A 17,262-nucleotide genomic window follows, 5' to 3' on the forward strand; every position below is an offset into this window, starting at 1 on the left:
GTGTGGTGGCAGCACTCGGGAGGCAGAGGCAGGCAGATCTCTGTGAATTCGAGGCTAGTCTGGTCTCCATAGTTAATCCAGGCCAGTTAGGGATACAGGGAGACCCTGTCTCAAAAAGACCAAAAAAAAAAAAAGGAGGAGGGGAGGGAGAAAGCCGATGATACCTAGAAGTGAGGCTAGTGCCCCCACCTTAAAGAGAATTGTTGAAAAATACAGTCATAAGTTAGACATAATATATCTTAGCTTGTTACTCATTTTCTTTTTTTAAATATGTATGAGTGTATTGCCTCCATGTGTGTCAGTGCACCTGTGTTATGCAATACCCTAGGAGATCAGAAGATCTCCAGGCGTTGGATCCCCAGAACTGAAGTTGTAGTTGGTTGTTAGCCGCCATGTGGGTGCTGGGAATCCAACCCAGGTCCTCTGCAAGAGCAGCCAGTGCTCTTAACCACTGAGCATCGCTCTGACCCCAATTACATTTTTAAAAAATTTTATTATTTTTATTTTATGTGTATTATTGTTATGCTTCCATGTAGGTAAATGCACCTGTGTATACCTGAATGTGTTTAATGAATGAGTATAGTGTGAGCAGAATGACAGAAGTGGGAAAAAGTGGAGGTGTGCAATGGTAGAGATGGCTCTGTCTGTACTGCTAGGGATGGTGAGTTAAGGGAGAAAGAGCCCATATACTTCCCTGTCTGTGATAACATGGCCACAGAGCAGAGCTTATCTTGCCTCCTGCCTCCTGAGGGTGGATCTTTGGGTACAGCAAGGCCATAATGTAACAGGACTGTCTAGAGAGAGACATAAAGGAAACAAAAGGGTGCAGAGGTTTTTCAGGGGATCTGGAAACCTTATAGGAGTAGCGGGGCAGCTATATTATCAGTGGTTACCATCCTGTTTGTTTTACTTTTATTTTACATTTATGTATTGTGTGTGTGTGTGCGTGTGTGCGTGCACGTGCGTTTGCACACTTGGGTCACTGAGTACATGTGAAGGTCAGAGGACAATTTGTGGGAGTTCCTTCTGTCCATCATATGGGTTTGGGTTGTCAGGCTTTGTAGTAAGTGCCTTTACCTGCTGAGCCATCTCATTGGCCCCTATCATGTTTCTCTGCCAGGCAGCATTTTCAATGGCTGCTTATGACACTTGTACTATTGCTCGTTTGATAATTTTAGGCAATGTTAAGTCTAAATAGTGCTTTTTGCAAATTGTTCTAGTCTTGTTTTGTTGTTTTTGTTTGTTTGTTTTGAGACAGGGCCTCCTATGTAGACCAGGCTGGCTTTGAATTCAAAGAGATCTACCTGCCTCTGCTGGGATTAAAGGCATGTGCCACCACGCCCAGCTAAATTGTTCTATTTTTTTTTTTTTCAATTTCCAAAGAACTGTTTTCTTTGCACATATAAAAGTATAAAACAGCTGGGCATGGTGGCGCATGCCTTTAATCCCAGCATTCAGGAGGCAGAGGCAGGCAAATCTCTGTGAGTTTGAGGCCAGCCTGGTCTACATAGTGAATTCCAGGACAATTGGGGCTGCGGGGAGACCCTGTCTCAAAAAGACCAAAAAAAAAAAAAAAAAAGAGTATTAAGCCTCCAGCCATGGGTGGCAGCCCAGTCCCCAGTAGAACAGGCCACACTGACCAGAAGGGGCCTACAGAACTGAAAGCTTCAACAGTCCTTTCCCAGTCCCAACTCCTGGTCTAAACAGTCAGGAATTTCAGAAGGTTCCACCTCTCCCACCCCAGTGAAATCGTACTCAACTATGAAGGGAACAACTCGGGGAAGATGTCAGCAAAATTTGAGGGGATGCCAGTTGTGGAGGCAGCAGAGGGCACCCGCCCAATGTCGCCCATCCTAGAAAAACTGTCCCCCGCAAGATTTTTGACAGTGACACCTTCTCCTCCCTGAGTCAAATCGTACTCTTACACAAGATATAACCAAAGAACTTAAAACACCCCTTTTGACCCCAGAATTCAAAAGCCACAAACACCACTCTCCTCCTCCCACACAGACTATTTCCTAAAATGAACCCACTGGCCCACATGTGATAAGAGCCAGTGTTGGGGCCAGCCCACTGATCACAGCCTCATGGTGTCCAGATACTCCTCTTTGGTCATCCACTGGAACTTGTAGGTAGACAGCTGGGGGACCATGGATGCACCCAGCCACATGCTAAAGCGCAGGTTATTGCTCACCTACACGTTGATCTGGGCTGGGCCGTGGTACCTGGATCTCAGCTCTTAAAACAGATGTGTGGCAAAGCCGGGGTATAAGGTCTTTCTCCCACATCCCAATATAGTGCGACAGGAGCAGCAAGTGACCAGAGGCCTCGCTGGATTCAATGGAATCCAGTATGATCTGGGAGATGCTGGGCCCTGGCATCTCAAACACATGCAGGTTAAAGAACATCTCAAGGGCCATCATCTGCATGGGGGTCAGCTCCACAGTGGTTCCATGGGGAGCTGATAGGTGTTGCTCTCCTCTGAGCCACTGGGCAGACTGACAGTAGTCCAGGATCTCTTCCAGGCTCTGAGGCATGAAACACTTGCCTGTTTGCACTGCAGCAACCATGTCCATCTGGAACAGGTTGTGCTGATCACAGGCCTCCTTGAACAGGCTACTGAAGAGATACGTCAAGAGATCCTTCCCGGCAAACTCCAGCATCTTCCTGCTGAAAGGTGGGGGGCAGTCCAGGTAGAACGGCTGTGCTCAGGTCAGGCCATAGCCAGAGTACAGCACCAGGCCACTCAGCAGACCTGAGGCATACAGAGACATCGCCATCTGGTTGGCCAGGAGCACTGAGGGCGCATCCAGTAATTCAAACATGATCTCCCTGGTCTTCTGGTGCTCTGAGAGTGTACTCCGTGGAGACTGGGTGACCAGCACAGAGCAGTCCTCCTGTCCTTACCTATGTGTCTGCAGGACGAATGCCCAGAGGTGTTTGGCGCCCTTCCCAGTTGAAGATGCGGCCATGCTCTATGGGGTAGATGAAGGTGTTGGGGTGCTCATGGTCTATGCCCAGGCCCACACATCTCTGGGCATAGCTGGGGCCAAGGTTCTCCCTGCATGGCTTGTAGTTAACGATGCTTGGAAGGACCATCTACGGATTGTTCCAGCCTGACAGGCCGGCCTTCAGAAAGCCCGACCCATGGTTGATGATGATGGTTCTTGAACCCCATGGTTGAGGCAGAGGTGGGCAGGGGGATCTTTCCCATGATATAAATTAAAATGTCAGAATTAAGCAAGCAGCACAATTTAAAAACTTATTCATGTAGCTCCAGGATGGAACCCAGACCTGACACACAGGATGTATGTACATGCTCTACCACTGCACTCCTCCCCAGCCCAGCACAATTACATTTTGTGATTCTATATCCCTCCCTGCCCTGTGGCTCAGAGATATGAGCTTCCAGTTCTATTCTTAATTGTCCCTACTAAATACCCCAGGCAGCTGTGCTGTCTGATACAGAAACTATTACTTAGCCATGTGGGCCATTAAGCATTTGTTATGGGTTAGGATATGTAGTGAGATTTAATGCAAAAAAATCTTTTTTTGAAATTTAATACAAAATTATAGGTTATTTTTATATTGATTATATTCATTTTTATTTTGTACGCTTGAAAAAAATCACCTATTTGCTGGGCATGGTAACGCATGCCTTTAATCCTAGCACTCAGAAGGCAGAAGCAGGTGGAGCTCTGCGTTCAAGGCCAGCCTGATCTACATAGTGAATTCCAGGCTAGCTGAGGCTATAGGGAGACCCTGTCTCAAAAAAAAAAAAAAAAAAAAAAAAAAAAAAATCAAATCACCTGTTTTCTATATCTGTTGCCTATTTCTTAGTTAATAAGTTATGTATTCTGACAGACTTTCTTGCTTATGAGAAACAGATTACCCCCCAACCTGCATTCTTTTTTAACTTTTTCTTTAAGGTCTAATTCTTTTTTTTTTTTTTTTTTTTTTTTTTTAAGTGCAGGATCTCCCAGTAGCCCCAGCTGGCCTTGAACTCACAGAGATCCATCTGCCTCTGCCTCTGCCTCCCAAGTACTGGGACTACAGGTGTGCGCCACCACACCCTACTAAGACCTAATTCTTAATACTACTTAGGAAAAAAAAAAAAGGTCTATTATTTCCTGATCTTTTTTTGCCTCCTTCTCCACCTCTCTTTCTCTGAATTTTCTTATTTTTCTGTTTGACTAGTATAACCACTTTTTGCTGTACTAAAGAGTACTTCAAAAAAGGTCTTTATGCTGAATCATGGTTGTTTAACTTGGCAAATGCTTCTTATTTCTTTAGACCTCATTTTCATCATGTTATTGATTTCTTTAGATTTCTCTTTTGTTTTTATTAAAATTTTTATTGTTGCTGTCTTGATACATATACAAATGAAACAATCCTAATGGACTTACCCCAAGCATTTGAAAGTTCAGCTATTACAGGGATAGTTTGTATAGATAGACTTAATCAGGAAATAGGCATACAGCAATTTAAGTACTTAAAAAACGTTTAAAGGATTTTGATTTTAAATTATGTATATATGTGTATGTATGGGGGTATATGCATGTAAGTACATGTGCCTGAGGAAACCAGAGGTGTCAGATCCCCCAGGAACTGCTGTTGAAAGTAGTTGAGGGTTGCCTACATGTTTGCTAGGAATTGAACTCTTGGAAGAACAGTTACATGCTTTTACCTGCTGACCTCTCTCCAGCCCAATTTAAGTACTTTTAGATTGTTGGGAGAAGGAAATATTTCAGGAAGGAGAAAAAATGAAAAAGAATGACTTACCTATATTGTTTACATAACTATTGAAAAGCCAACCAAAGTACATTTTTACTTTACAGAGGAGGGAGAGTTTACCAGTCAGTGTCTTATCAGTTAGGGTAGTCATTATTAACTTTTCCCATATGTCTATTTTATACTTTGAAAATACTTTATTGCAAAATGATGCGTGAGTACATGCTTTAAAAAATTTCAGCAGTATAGAAATGTTTAAAGTCATGCACACAAAAGTTTTCCATTTCTTCCCAGTCATTTGCTTTCTCCGTAGGGAACATCTCTTTATAGTATGTATATAAAAACACTTTTTTTTTTTTTTTTCTTTTTGAGACAGAGTCTCTCTGTAGTCCCAGCTGGCCTGGAACTTGCTTTGTAGACCAGGCTAGCCTTGAACTCTCTCTGCCTCCCAAGTGCTGGGATTAAAGGCATGCATCACCATGCCCAGCTAAAAGCACAAATTTTTATGTTTACAATTTACATATGTGGGTTTGTGTACTTGGTGAGGTTTTTTTTTCTACCCAATCTTCATTTGAAATTTTCTGTTTTATATATCTCTTGCATTTTAAAAGAAACTACATAGACTTTTAGAAAAGAAATACTCATACTAAGAAAGTCCAACAGTATAGGAAAGCACTGCATAGAATGATGGATTTTATCCCTATTCACTAGCTGTTACCCTGGTTTTTTGTTTGTTGTTTGTTTCTGAGACTGTCTCACAGTAGCTCAGACTAGTCTTGCTGTGTTCCTGGTAATGACCTTAAACTCCTGAACTTCTTGGCTTTACCTCCTCAGTGTTGCAGTTACAGGCATATATACCAGCACTCCTGGCATCCTGATTTTACAAGATAAAAGTCTTGTACTGTAGCTTATCCTGGACCGAGACTCAGTGTGTAGCCCAGACTGGCCTTGAAATTGTTTCAATCGTCCTGCTTCAGCTTCCCGAGTGCTGGGATCACTTGAGTGGGCCACCATGCCCAGCTTATTATCCTGAGTTTTGTATAGCATTCCAAAATCTCTGTTTGAAAGTACCCCTCCCTTTCTCTTTCTCCCTCCTCTCCTCTTCCTATTTTGCTGTTGCTTATTTCCTTTTTTTTCCCTTTTCCATATAGGTGATCATAAGATTTTCCCCCCATCATGTTAAGAACTTTTGCATTGTTTAATGACAGACTTTTCATTACATGATGTACCATAACTAAAGTTTTCTCTTATTGTTAGGTACCTTGATGTATTAGTTTTCCCACTATGAAAGCCCTTTAAAATTTCATAATTACTTAAATGGACTGTAGTGTTTTGGGTGCTTTTCAGCAAAAAACTTAAATATTAAAAGGAAAGGGAAAGGTTGAATTTTCTTTCAGTTTGATTCCAGAACTGGTAGAACTTGAAGTCCAATTTTAGCTGATATGCCTTTAAATTGTAGAATATAAAATGTTTAGTTTATACTTTTCCTTTTTATTTTTTTTTTAAAGTTTTAGGAATCAGGCATGGTGATGCATGCCTTTAATTCCAGCACTTGCAGAGGCAGATGGATCTCTGTGAATTTGAGGTTAGCTGGGGCTACAGGGAGACGCTGTCTCAAAAATACCCCCAAAAAACCCTTTTTTTTTTTTTCTGCATGTACGCTCGTATAGCCTGCATGTATATAAGTGTAACCACACCCATGTCGTGCACTGCCCAAGGAGGTCAGAAGAGGGCATCAGATTCCTGGAACTGGAGTTATGGAAGGTTGTTAGCTGCCATGTGGGTGCTGGGAATTGAACCCAGTGTTCTTAATTGCTGAGCCATCCTGCAAGCCCATGTTTTCTTAATTTTGTATTCATATACAATTTGATGAAATACAAAATTCTTGTTTGGATTCTGTGGTTTGATGGCACAGGGGAAGAGTCTCTTAAAAGTATCAATTTTAATATAAAATTTATGAAATAGGGGCTGGAGAGATGGCTCAGCAGTTAAGTACAGTGGCTGTTCTTGCAGAAGACCCTGGTTCAAATCCCAGCACCCACATGGCAGCTAACAACTGTCTGTAACTCAAGTTCCAGGGGATCCAACAGCCTCTTCTGTCCTCCGCGGGCATTGCATGACACGGGAGCACTTACCTACATGCAGGCATAACACATACACATAAAATAAAAATAATAAATTAAAAAAATTTTAATTTATGAAATGATAGGTAATGGGATTTTGTTTTTGTTTTTTTAATCAGTGACTTTTTTGAACGAACCATTCTATGCAACAGCCTTGTATGGAGTTGTGCTGTGACGGGTAGACCTGGACTGACATATCAGGAAGCACTTGAATCAGAAAAAAAAGCAAGACAGAATCTTCAGAGTTTTCCAGAACCACTAATTATTCCAATTTTATACTTGACCAACCTTACCCATCGTTCACGATTACACGAAATTTGTGATGATATCTTTGCATATGTCAAGGATCGGTATTTTGTTGAAGAAATCGTGGAAGTCATTAGGAACAATGGTTCAAGGTAATGTACTTTTAATTTTTCTTCTCAATAAGTGAAAGGTGCTCAAAAGTCAAAATAGCCATGTACAATACTGCATTCTTATAATATCAGCATTGGAAAACTGAGGCAGGAAGATTGTGAGTTCTAGGCCAGTCTAGGCTTCAGGCTGTCTGAAAACAGCCCTTCTAAAAGTTGAGATATGAACAGGGTGGTCTGAAGAACTCTTGCTGTATCTAGCTACCCTGTTCACCCACAGATAGTCCTGTGTTTTCTTGTATTTCCAAAGCTAATTTATGTACATGCCACCAAAAGTATGTATATGCATGTGTCCATATCTGTACAGACATACATAGTTGTATTCCTTTTCACTTTAAATATAATAGTAATTACTATTCTCTATTACCTTTTCACTTAAAATATATTTGAGATCAGTCTTGCCATATAAACCACCTTCTTTCTCTTTAATTTACTATCAAATAAGCTCCATTATGGAGGTTCTTTTACTTACTTTTATTTTGTGTATATGAGTGTTTTGCCTGCATGTGTATAAGTGCATCCATGTCATGCAGTTACTGCAGAGGCCAGAAAAGGGCATTGGATCCCTTGGAACTGGAGTCACTGACGGCTGCCATGTTGATGCTGAGAACCTAACCTGGGTCCTGTTCAATAGCAGCCAGTGTTTTTAACTGCTGAACCATCTCTCCAACCCTGGAAGTTCCAGTTTTAAGAGTAAAAAAAAACCCTTAAATAATAGTATCTACTATATCATCCTGTTGAATAATCTTTTTGTGGGTTTCAGTATGTCTCTTTTTTTTTTTTTTTTCGGTCTTTTTGAGATAGTCTCCCTGTAACCCCAGCTGGCCTGGAACTCACTATGTAGACCAGGCTGATCTTGAACTCGCAGAGAACCAGTCTTTAACAAAACTAGAACTAGGCTCTGTATACTACACTTATTTACATTTCTCTTAAAAACCTTTTCACACAACTTTATTGTTATTATTTTTGACTTTTTGAAACAGGGTCTCCCTGTAGCCCCAGCCGTCCTGGAACTCACTATGTAAACAAACCAGGTTGGCCTTGAACTCAGCAATCCACCTGCCTCTGCCTCCCAAGTGCTGGGACTACAGGCGTGTGCCACCACTCCCGGCTTTAAAACTTTATCTTTTAAAGATTTTATTTATTTATTTATTTTATGTGTGTGTGTGTGTGTGTGTGTGTGTGTGTGTGTGTGTGTGTGTCCTGTTATACAGCTTTATTGAAATACCTAGTGTGCACAAAGTCCTGAGTTCGATCCCAAGCCTTACATAGACCAGGTGTGGTAGTGCATGCCTATAATCTCAGCACTCACCTGTAGCCTGTAATCTCAGTGCTTGGGTGGAGGCAGGAGGATTAGAAGTTCAAGGATATTTTCAGCTACGTAGTGAATTTGATGCTAGCCTGAGCTACATAATACTCTCTCTTTAAAAAAAGCATTGGGATGATAGTTCAGTCAGTAAAATGCTTGACTCATTAGCATGAGATTCTTAGTCCAGTCCCCCCAAACCATGCATGTAAAAAAAAAAAAGCCAGGCATGGTGGCTTGGGCTTGTAATCTTGGTGGGGGATGAGGGTGTTGAACGGGGAAGTGGGGGCTGGCAGAGAGATAAATGGATCCTGGCTTGCTAGCCAGCCAGCTTTACCTACTTAACAAGTACCAAGTCAATGAGAGAGCCTGTCTCAAAAAAACAAAGTGGATGGACTCTGAAAAATGATAATCAAAGTTAGCCTCCTTACTCTTGCACATATACCCACACATAAATGATATGGTTTACATCTCTTACCCCAGTACTTGGGAGACTGAGGTTAGGAGGATTACCATGAGTGAGGCCAGCCTGGGCTATGTAGTGATTTCCAGGTCAACCTGAGCTACAAAGTGAGACCTTGCTTCGAAAAAATGAATAAGCCAGGGCTGGAGAGATGGCTCAGCAGTTAAGAGCACTGGCTGTTCTTATAAAAGACCCAGGTTTGAATCTCAGAACCCACATGGTGTCTAACAGTGGTCCCCAACTCCAGGTAATCTGACACTCTTCTCTGTCCTCTGCAGACATTGCACAACAAGAGTGCACGTGCATTTAGGCATAACACTCATACACATAAAATAAGAATAAATTTTTAAAAATTTAAAAATACGCCAGGCGTGGTGGTGCACGCGTTTAATCCCAGCACTCGGGAGGCAGAGGCAGGAGTATCTCTGTGAGTTCAAGGCCAGCCTGGTCTATATAGTGAGTTCCAGGACAGCTGGGGCTACAGGGAGACCCTGTCTCAGAAAGCCAAAAAAAAAAAAAAAAAAAATTAAAATAAGCTGAGCTGGTAGTGGCACATTGTTAGGTGTTTGGTCTCAGTGGTAAGAAAAGTAACTAATAGAGAAAACTGGCACTGAGAAGGAGGCTATTGCTACATAATATGTAGCCTTTGGAACTGGTTTGAGGAGGAATGTAGAAGGGTCTGGAGCTAGAGAAGTCCTAGAATCTGTGACCTATCATGGGCCATTCTGGTGGGAAGTTGGAAGGCTATAATGCAGGCAGTAGAAGCTGAGCTCCTGAGGTTTGGGGGGGCGGGGACAACACTATTAGGTATTAGTACTATATTCTGTCAAATCATCAGGCTCTGTCTAGCTCTGTCTATCCATGTCCTGAAAATCTGAGTGAATCTGAATTCATTCATAATGAACTTAGTTTGAAAAAGAATTTCAAGATAGTGTAATATTCAGGATGTTATATGGTTATTGCTTAATGTATTTATTCAGAATTACAGTGAGAGTGAGCAGAAAATGAAGCATAGAGCATAAAACATGGGCAGTTTGGTGAGGAGAGGAAGATGAACCCAGGTAAAGTGGTTTGAACAGAGTAACAATAATTGTGAGAGATTCTGCCATTAAGAAGAAACCTAGAATTTTGCATTGGAACAATAGGGAAGGTGCCTTTAGGGGAAGACTTACCCATGGAGAGCTCCAGGGTATAACAGTATAAATTCATTTGAAGAGAGAATGCTTGACAAGGTAGAGCCTGTAGGGTGTCTTGTTGGAAAACATCTGCCTAAGGCAAGGTATAACTGTAAACTCATTTGAAAGAAGATTGCCTGACAAAATATAGCCTTCAGGGTACCCTGCTGAAAAATAGCTTCCTAGGCAAGTATTTTCCTTGATTTAGCTACTTTCCTTAATTTAGAGGCCACTGCAATGAGAATCCAAGGGGACCAAGCCACTCTGGCATCAGAACTTGGGGCAACATTGACATTGTACTGGTCTTGAAGACATGTAAGATGTAAGGGTGAAAGGGTTATAGAAGCTTGCATCAAGGTTCTAGAGAATCAGCAAGGCCAGGTAATGTATAGCAGAGTCAGATTCCCTACACAGAGAAAAAAAAGCTAGCATTCTTCCTTTGCTTCTTGGTCAACTGAGACATGACCAAGCTGTTTCTGTAGTCTCTGCCTGCCTTACCCACTATATCCCCTCAAACTATGTTACTTCTTAGCAGATATTTGGTCATAATAAGAGAAAAGTAACTAAGATAATATGATACAAGTTTAATGAGAGGGGGCTGGAGAGATGGCTCAGTGGTTAAGAACACTGGCTGTTCTTGCGGAAGACTCAGGTTCGAATCCCAGCACTCACATGGCAGCTAACAACTGTCCAGAACTCCAGTTCTAGGGGATCCAACAGCCTCTTCTGTCCTCCACGGACATTGCAACATGGGTGCACTTAACTACATACAGGCAATACACACATACACATAAAAATAACGAATAAAATATGTTTTTTTAAAAGTTTATTGAGAGATGATAAAGTAATGGAAATCTTGATTTTTAAACATGATTAGGCAAGGGATAAATAGAAAATGAAAATTAAACGAGTGATAAGTTATTTAAAAGTTTTTATTAAATTTTGTTGTGTGTGGGATACCTCTGGAGCTCAGAGGACAACCTGTAGGAGATGGTTCTCTCCTACCATATGTGTTCTGGAAATGGAACTCAGGTCATCAGGCTTGGCAGCAGGTGCCTTTACCCCCTGAATCTTGCACCAACTACCCTATGAGGTGTGAGAAAACATAATCTGCTTTTGTGTCCTGCTTGAATATAATAGTTATTCAGAAATACTGAGTCCTTCTTTGAGCCAGATACTGATTTAGGTGCTGTTGCTAGAACCATGGACAATTCTTCCATTCCTAAGGCAAAAAAATCTACATGTTGCTTCCCAAAAGTGCCAGACGTGATCCCTGCCTTAGGCAGGGCCTTTGCACTCTTCTAACTTGATAATTTTCTCCCATATATCGAAATGGTGAGCTTTTTTACTTATTTTCCTTCAGTATTGCTCTTTTTTTGTCTTTTTGAGACAGGGTCTCTCTGTAGCTCCAGCTGACCTGGAACTTGCTATGTAGACCTAGATGGCCTTGAACTCACAGAGATCTGCCTACATTGTGAAAGTGCACCATGTATATGCAGTGCCCATGGAGGCCAGAAGAGGGTGACAGATCCCTTGGAACTGGAATTACAGATGATTGTTATTGTACATTTGACTGCTTGGAAACAAGCCTGGTCCTTTGTGAGAACAGGGCTTGCAACTGCTCTTAACTGCTGAGCCATCTCTCTAGCCCCTCATCTTTTTTTTTTTTAACTAGTCTAATTTTCTTGCATGTTAGTCACAAGTAGACCTACTTCCGTTAGCCATCCTTATGTGTATCTGTATTTTTAGGAAAACTGTACCTATTTTTCTTTGAAATTGAAAAATTTAAACAATAACTTACATCCAGAGAAGCCTTTATTCTAAGTAATTTAAACTAATAACATTTTGCTAGAGTCTGTTGCTTTCTTTCACCCTTAGAAAATCAGTTTTATAGAATTTGCATCAGACAAAATTCATGGTGTTTTTTAATTTTGTGTGTGTGTGTGTGTGTGTGTGTACAGTTCTGACTCCATGAAGACATAAATCCTATCAACTCCAAGTTCCTTTGTGATCTTTGTAGTCAACCCTTGTCCCCACCTCTTAGCCTGTGGCAACCACTGATCTGTTTTCTACCCATAAAAATTTGCTTTTTGTGGGGCTGGAGAGATAACTCAGTGGTTAAGAGTACCGATTTCTCAGTTCGGTTCCCAGCACCCACATATCAGCTAACAACCATCTATAACTCTCAAGTTCCAGGGGATCCAGTGCCCTCTTCTGACCTCTGTGGGCATTGCTGACATGGGTGCACTTAGATACATGCAGACAATACACTCATACACATAAAATAAAAATAATAAGTAAAATTTAAAAAAAATATTATTTTTATTGTGTTTGAGTGTTTTGCCTGCATGTACCTAACTAAGTACACCTGTGTCATATAATGCCTGTGGAAGTCAAAAGAGGGCATTGGATCTACAGACAGTTGTTAGCTGCCATGTGGGTGCTGGAATTCGAACCCGGTTCTTCTGCAAGAACAGCCAGTGTTCTTAACCGCTGGACCATCTCTCCAGCCCCATGTAAAATATTTTTAAAAAAGAAAAGAAAAATGTGTAACTTGCAGAGACAGTTAATATGAGAACTACATGTAAGTTGTATATTTATTTGACCCACATGAATCCTAATAGTAAGGACCATTTTTTGATCATTAACCTTCATTCTATCCTCAAATAATAGAGAATAGCTTTCATGATCTCTAAATTTTGGGTTTTTTTTTTTTTTTTTTTTTTTTTTTTTTTTTTTTTTTTAGACAGAATTTTCCTGTAGACCAGGCTGGCCTGGAATTCATAGAGATCCACCTGCCTCTGCCTTCCTGAGTGCTGGGATTAAAGGCATATCATCATGCCTGGCTCTTGAAACTTTTTTATACCTCAATAATTTTTGGACTCTCTAGAACCAAGAAATAGTAGCAAGTGGATTTGAAAGACATGAACTAGATTTCTTTGGAAATCTATAGATATTGACTTTACATCTTGTAACTGAAATTTAACCAAGTACCAGTGAGGCCTACCCGTGATTAACTTGTCAAGGAATGGTACCTGTGGTTTGGGTATGATACAAAGTTAATAGTAACATTGATAATAGCATTTGATAATAGGTGGGAGTGGGTGGGAGGGGGTGGTATGCACCTTTAATCTCAGTGCTTGGGAAGCAGAGGCTGGAAGATCTCTGTGAGTTCAAGGCTAGTCTGGTCTACATAGCAAGTTCCAGGCTTGCTGGGACTATAAGGAGATCCTGTCTCAAATACCGCCCCCCAAATCAAAACAATACAAAAAAGATTATTTATTTATTTTTTTGTCTTTTAAGCAGGGTCTCCCTGTAGCCCTAGCTGTCCTGGAACTCACTACGTAGACCAGGCTGGCCTTGAACTCACAGAGATACGCCTGCCTCTGCCTCCCAAGTGCTGGGACTACAGGCTGTGCCACCATGCCCGGCTTAAAAAAGATGCTTTATTTTTAAAGCTGCCTTGCTCAGTTTTTTTTGTTTTGTTTTGTTTTGTTTTGTTTTGTTTTGTTTTAAGGAGGGGCCTGGAGCGATGGCTCAATAGTTAAGAGCACGAACTGCTCTGGCAGAAGACCTGGGTTCGAATCCCAGAACCCAAATGGCATCTAAAAACCATAACTCCAGTTCCATGGGAATCAGATGCCCTCTCTGATTCCCATGGGCATTGCATGACACAGGTGTACATATATACATGCAGTCAATACACTCAGACACATAAAATAAAAATAATAAAATAATTTTTAGAAAAGAAAAATGTTTTATTTCTATCAGCCACTGTGAAAGTCGGCCTGAGATTTTTACACATCATTTCTTTTTCATAGTGTTAAAAAGCAAATTGTTACCACTAATCATTTTTAAATGTGAATGTCAGTGACAATTCACAGTGTTGTGTAACCACTATTCCAGAACATTTTCATCATTCCAAACAGAGACTCTGTACTCATTAGGCAATAACTTCCCATTCTGCTCTTCTCCCAGCCCCTGGTAACCTTTATTCTACTTTCTGTCTATGAATTTGCTTATTCTAAATACTTCACATAAGGAGGGTCAAATATTTGTATTTGTCCTTTTGTAGCTTTTTACACTGAACATTTTTTGGGGGGTCCATTAATATTGTAGCATTTATTTGAATTTTATTCTTTATGTCAAAATATTCTGTTGGATTTATATAATCACATTTTGTTTATGCCTTCATCAGTGGACATTTTGGTGACTCTCTGGGCTTTTTAGGAACATTGATGTACAAGTATCTGTTTAAGTTCTTGTTTTCAATTTTTTTTGTATGTATACCTAAAAGAGGAGATGCTGGGTTGTATTCTAATTCTGTTTGACTTGTTGAGAAATTGGAAATGTGTTTTCCACAGCAATTGCATCAGTTCTAATTTTTCTACAGCCTTACTGACACTTGTTAGTTTCTGTGCTTTAAAATTTTTATTCATTTTTAAATATTTCATTTTTTTAATTTTATGTGTATGAGTGTGTTGCCTGCATGTGTAAGTGCACCCATGTCATGCAATGCTCGCAGAGTCAGAAAGAGGGCATTGGATATCCCTGGAACTGGAGTTACAGACAGTTGCTAGCCACAATGTGGGGTGCTGGGATTCGAACCCAGGTCCTCTGCAAGAGCAGCTGGTGCTCTTAAGCACTGAACCATTTCTCCAGCCCTTATTTTTAAGATAAAAGCTGTCTTATTGAATATAGAATATTATCTCTGTGTGGTTTTGATTTTTATTTTAATTGTGTGTGTATGATGTGTATATCTATGAACATGAGTGCCAGCGCCCACATTGAATCCCCTGGAGCTGAAGTTAAAGGTAGTTGTGAGCCCTCTGATATGGGTATTGAAACTGAACTCCTGTGCTCTGCAAGAGTGGGCAAGGACTCTTAACTGCTGAGACATTTCTCCAGACCCCTCTGTGGCACGCGAGGGGTGTGTGTGTGTTTGTGCGTGCGTGTGTGTGTGTGTGTGTGTGTGTTTTAATTTGTTGAGATTTATGTGTACGAGTATTTTCCCTGCATGTATTAAGTGTGCTTGTTGTACAATGCCCACAAAGGCTAGAAGAGGGCATTGGATCCCCTGAAACTGTAATTAACACCTGGTTGTGAGCCACCATGTGGGTGCTGGGAACTGAATAACTGAATCCAGGTCCTCTGTAAATTCTTACCAGTGAACCATCTCTCCAGTGCCTCGTCATTTTAATTTTGTGATTTACTTATGACTAATAAATTGAGCATCTCTTTATGGGCTCATTGCCATTTGTGTCTTCTTTGAATAAATGCCTGTTCAAATCTAATTTTAAAAAATACATTGTTTTTCTTTCAATTGTAAGAATTTTTCATGTATTTACTCTATCTCATGGGCTTTATAGAGTGAGTTGGGAAGTATTCTCTCAATTTTTAAAAAGTTTTTTTTTTGAGAGAGAGAGGCGAGAGAGAGAGAGAGAAGTGGAGTGGGAGGGAGGGCATGTGTGTCATGGTACGTATGTGGAGGTCAGAGTACAACTGTGTAGAGTCGGTTCTCCTCTCACCTTTACATGGTTCCAGAGATTGAATTCAGGACATCAGGCTTGCATGGCAAGCATCTTCACCCAGTGTGCCATCTTGCTGGTCCTATTTTTTTATGTAAAAATTTTAAATTTTGGGGGTGGTGCACATGTACCAAAAGGGTGAGTGTCTGGTGGAAGGTCAGAAGACAACTTGTAAGAATCAGTTCTTTCTTCCCACCCTGTGCATTCCAGGGACTGAACTCAGGCCATCAGGCTTGGCAACAAGTGCCTTCCACCACTGAGTCACCTCACTGGCCCTGTTTATTTATTCTTGAAGTAGAGTTTTGCTGGTCTCTCTAGCTGGTCTAGACTTGAGAACTGATTTTCCGTAATACTTTTGTTATCTCCTACCTTCTTTCATACAGATGTTCTTTTCTCCCACAGCATTCTGGCATCCTCTTTCTGGCAGGAGACATGGTTGCCAACAGCACCACAATTTTTCTTTTTTTGAGGTAGTGTCTCAGCTGGCCTGGAACTTGCTATGTGGACTAGGCTAGCCTTGATCTCAGAGAGGTCTACTTGCTTCTGCCTCTGCCTCCCAGGTGCTGTAATTACTATTCCCAGCTTAGAATTTGGATTCTTACTCTGTGAGGGGAGAAGGACTGATTTTTAATTTCTAGATTCCAAGATTTAAATTTTTACAAAAGCCTTATCACCTCAGAAGAAAGGTACTTGTCCTGTCATCTAATTCTGCAAGTTTTTGTGAGAACTTAGCAAATAATCATGTGGAGGAGGTTGGGGGTATGGAATAATGAAATTCTTAGGGGACTAGGGCTAGCAAATGAATGGACAGCCCAGTGGATGCTCACCATATACATACATGCACGCCTTGTTTATGAGGCAGCCAGATGAATGATATAGCAATTGTAGTATCTAGTCTAACAACCATTTTTTTTTCTCAGAGAACAGAGATTTAGCTCATTGGTAAGGATTTATATGCTTAGAATATTTTTAATAAGATCTCCCCTGGATTGCCTAAGAGTTGTAGAGATTCAGTAGATGTCATTCCACCAGTGTTTGCTTTCTTCTTTGTATTTCTGCGTATCTTGGTTTACCTGTGATCCTTATGGTAACTTTGAGATATATTTTATTATGTACTATAAAATCCACCCATTTAAAATATGTATAGTTCAGTATTTTAAAAATATATTCATAGTTTTCTGTCATCCCTGCTACTGTCTGCTGTGTTGTTGGCACCCCAGCCGTTCCCCACTACTTGCCCTTCTGGTGAATCTAGTCAGTCTATATAAAGGTCTTTGTTTTAGGAGGGTCAGCTGTTCCTCATCTAGCAGCAATCAGTTGTCAATATTCCTTTGGATAAGATTGGGGTCTGCTGTTCATTTTCCCAGTTGTATGCTGGGTTACTATCTGGGAATCCCTTTGGCCACCTTGGCCAACAACTCAAAAGAAGGTATCACTTGTCTGGCATTGTTGCTTATTATGTAGCCTTTTAGCTATACATATGGACTCTTATGAAGTTATGTTGGCCCATTTAATCTTTGGTT

General features: G+C 40.8%; 1 protein-coding gene across 2 annotated transcripts in view; it reads left to right on the forward strand.

Annotated features, from left to right (window-relative positions):
• The window catches only part of Baz1a (bromodomain adjacent to zinc finger domain 1A), a 94,223-nt gene that overhangs the window by 10,727 nt on the left and 66,234 nt on the right, over window positions 1-17,262 (forward strand). For both annotated transcript variants that reach the window (XM_008829786.3, XM_029561879.1), the window contains exon 3: window positions 6,974-7,252. In XM_008829786.3, the coding sequence (XP_008828008.1) occupies window positions 6,974-7,252 (279 nt within the window). The remainder of the gene's footprint in view (window positions 1-6,973; window positions 7,253-17,262) is intronic.

Source organism: Nannospalax galili, unplaced genomic scaffold (assembly GCF_000622305.1).
Source record: "Nannospalax galili isolate Female #2095 unplaced genomic scaffold, S.galili_v1.0 scaffold1171, whole genome shotgun sequence".
Taxonomy (NCBI): Eukaryota; Metazoa; Chordata; class Mammalia; order Rodentia; family Spalacidae; genus Nannospalax; species Nannospalax galili.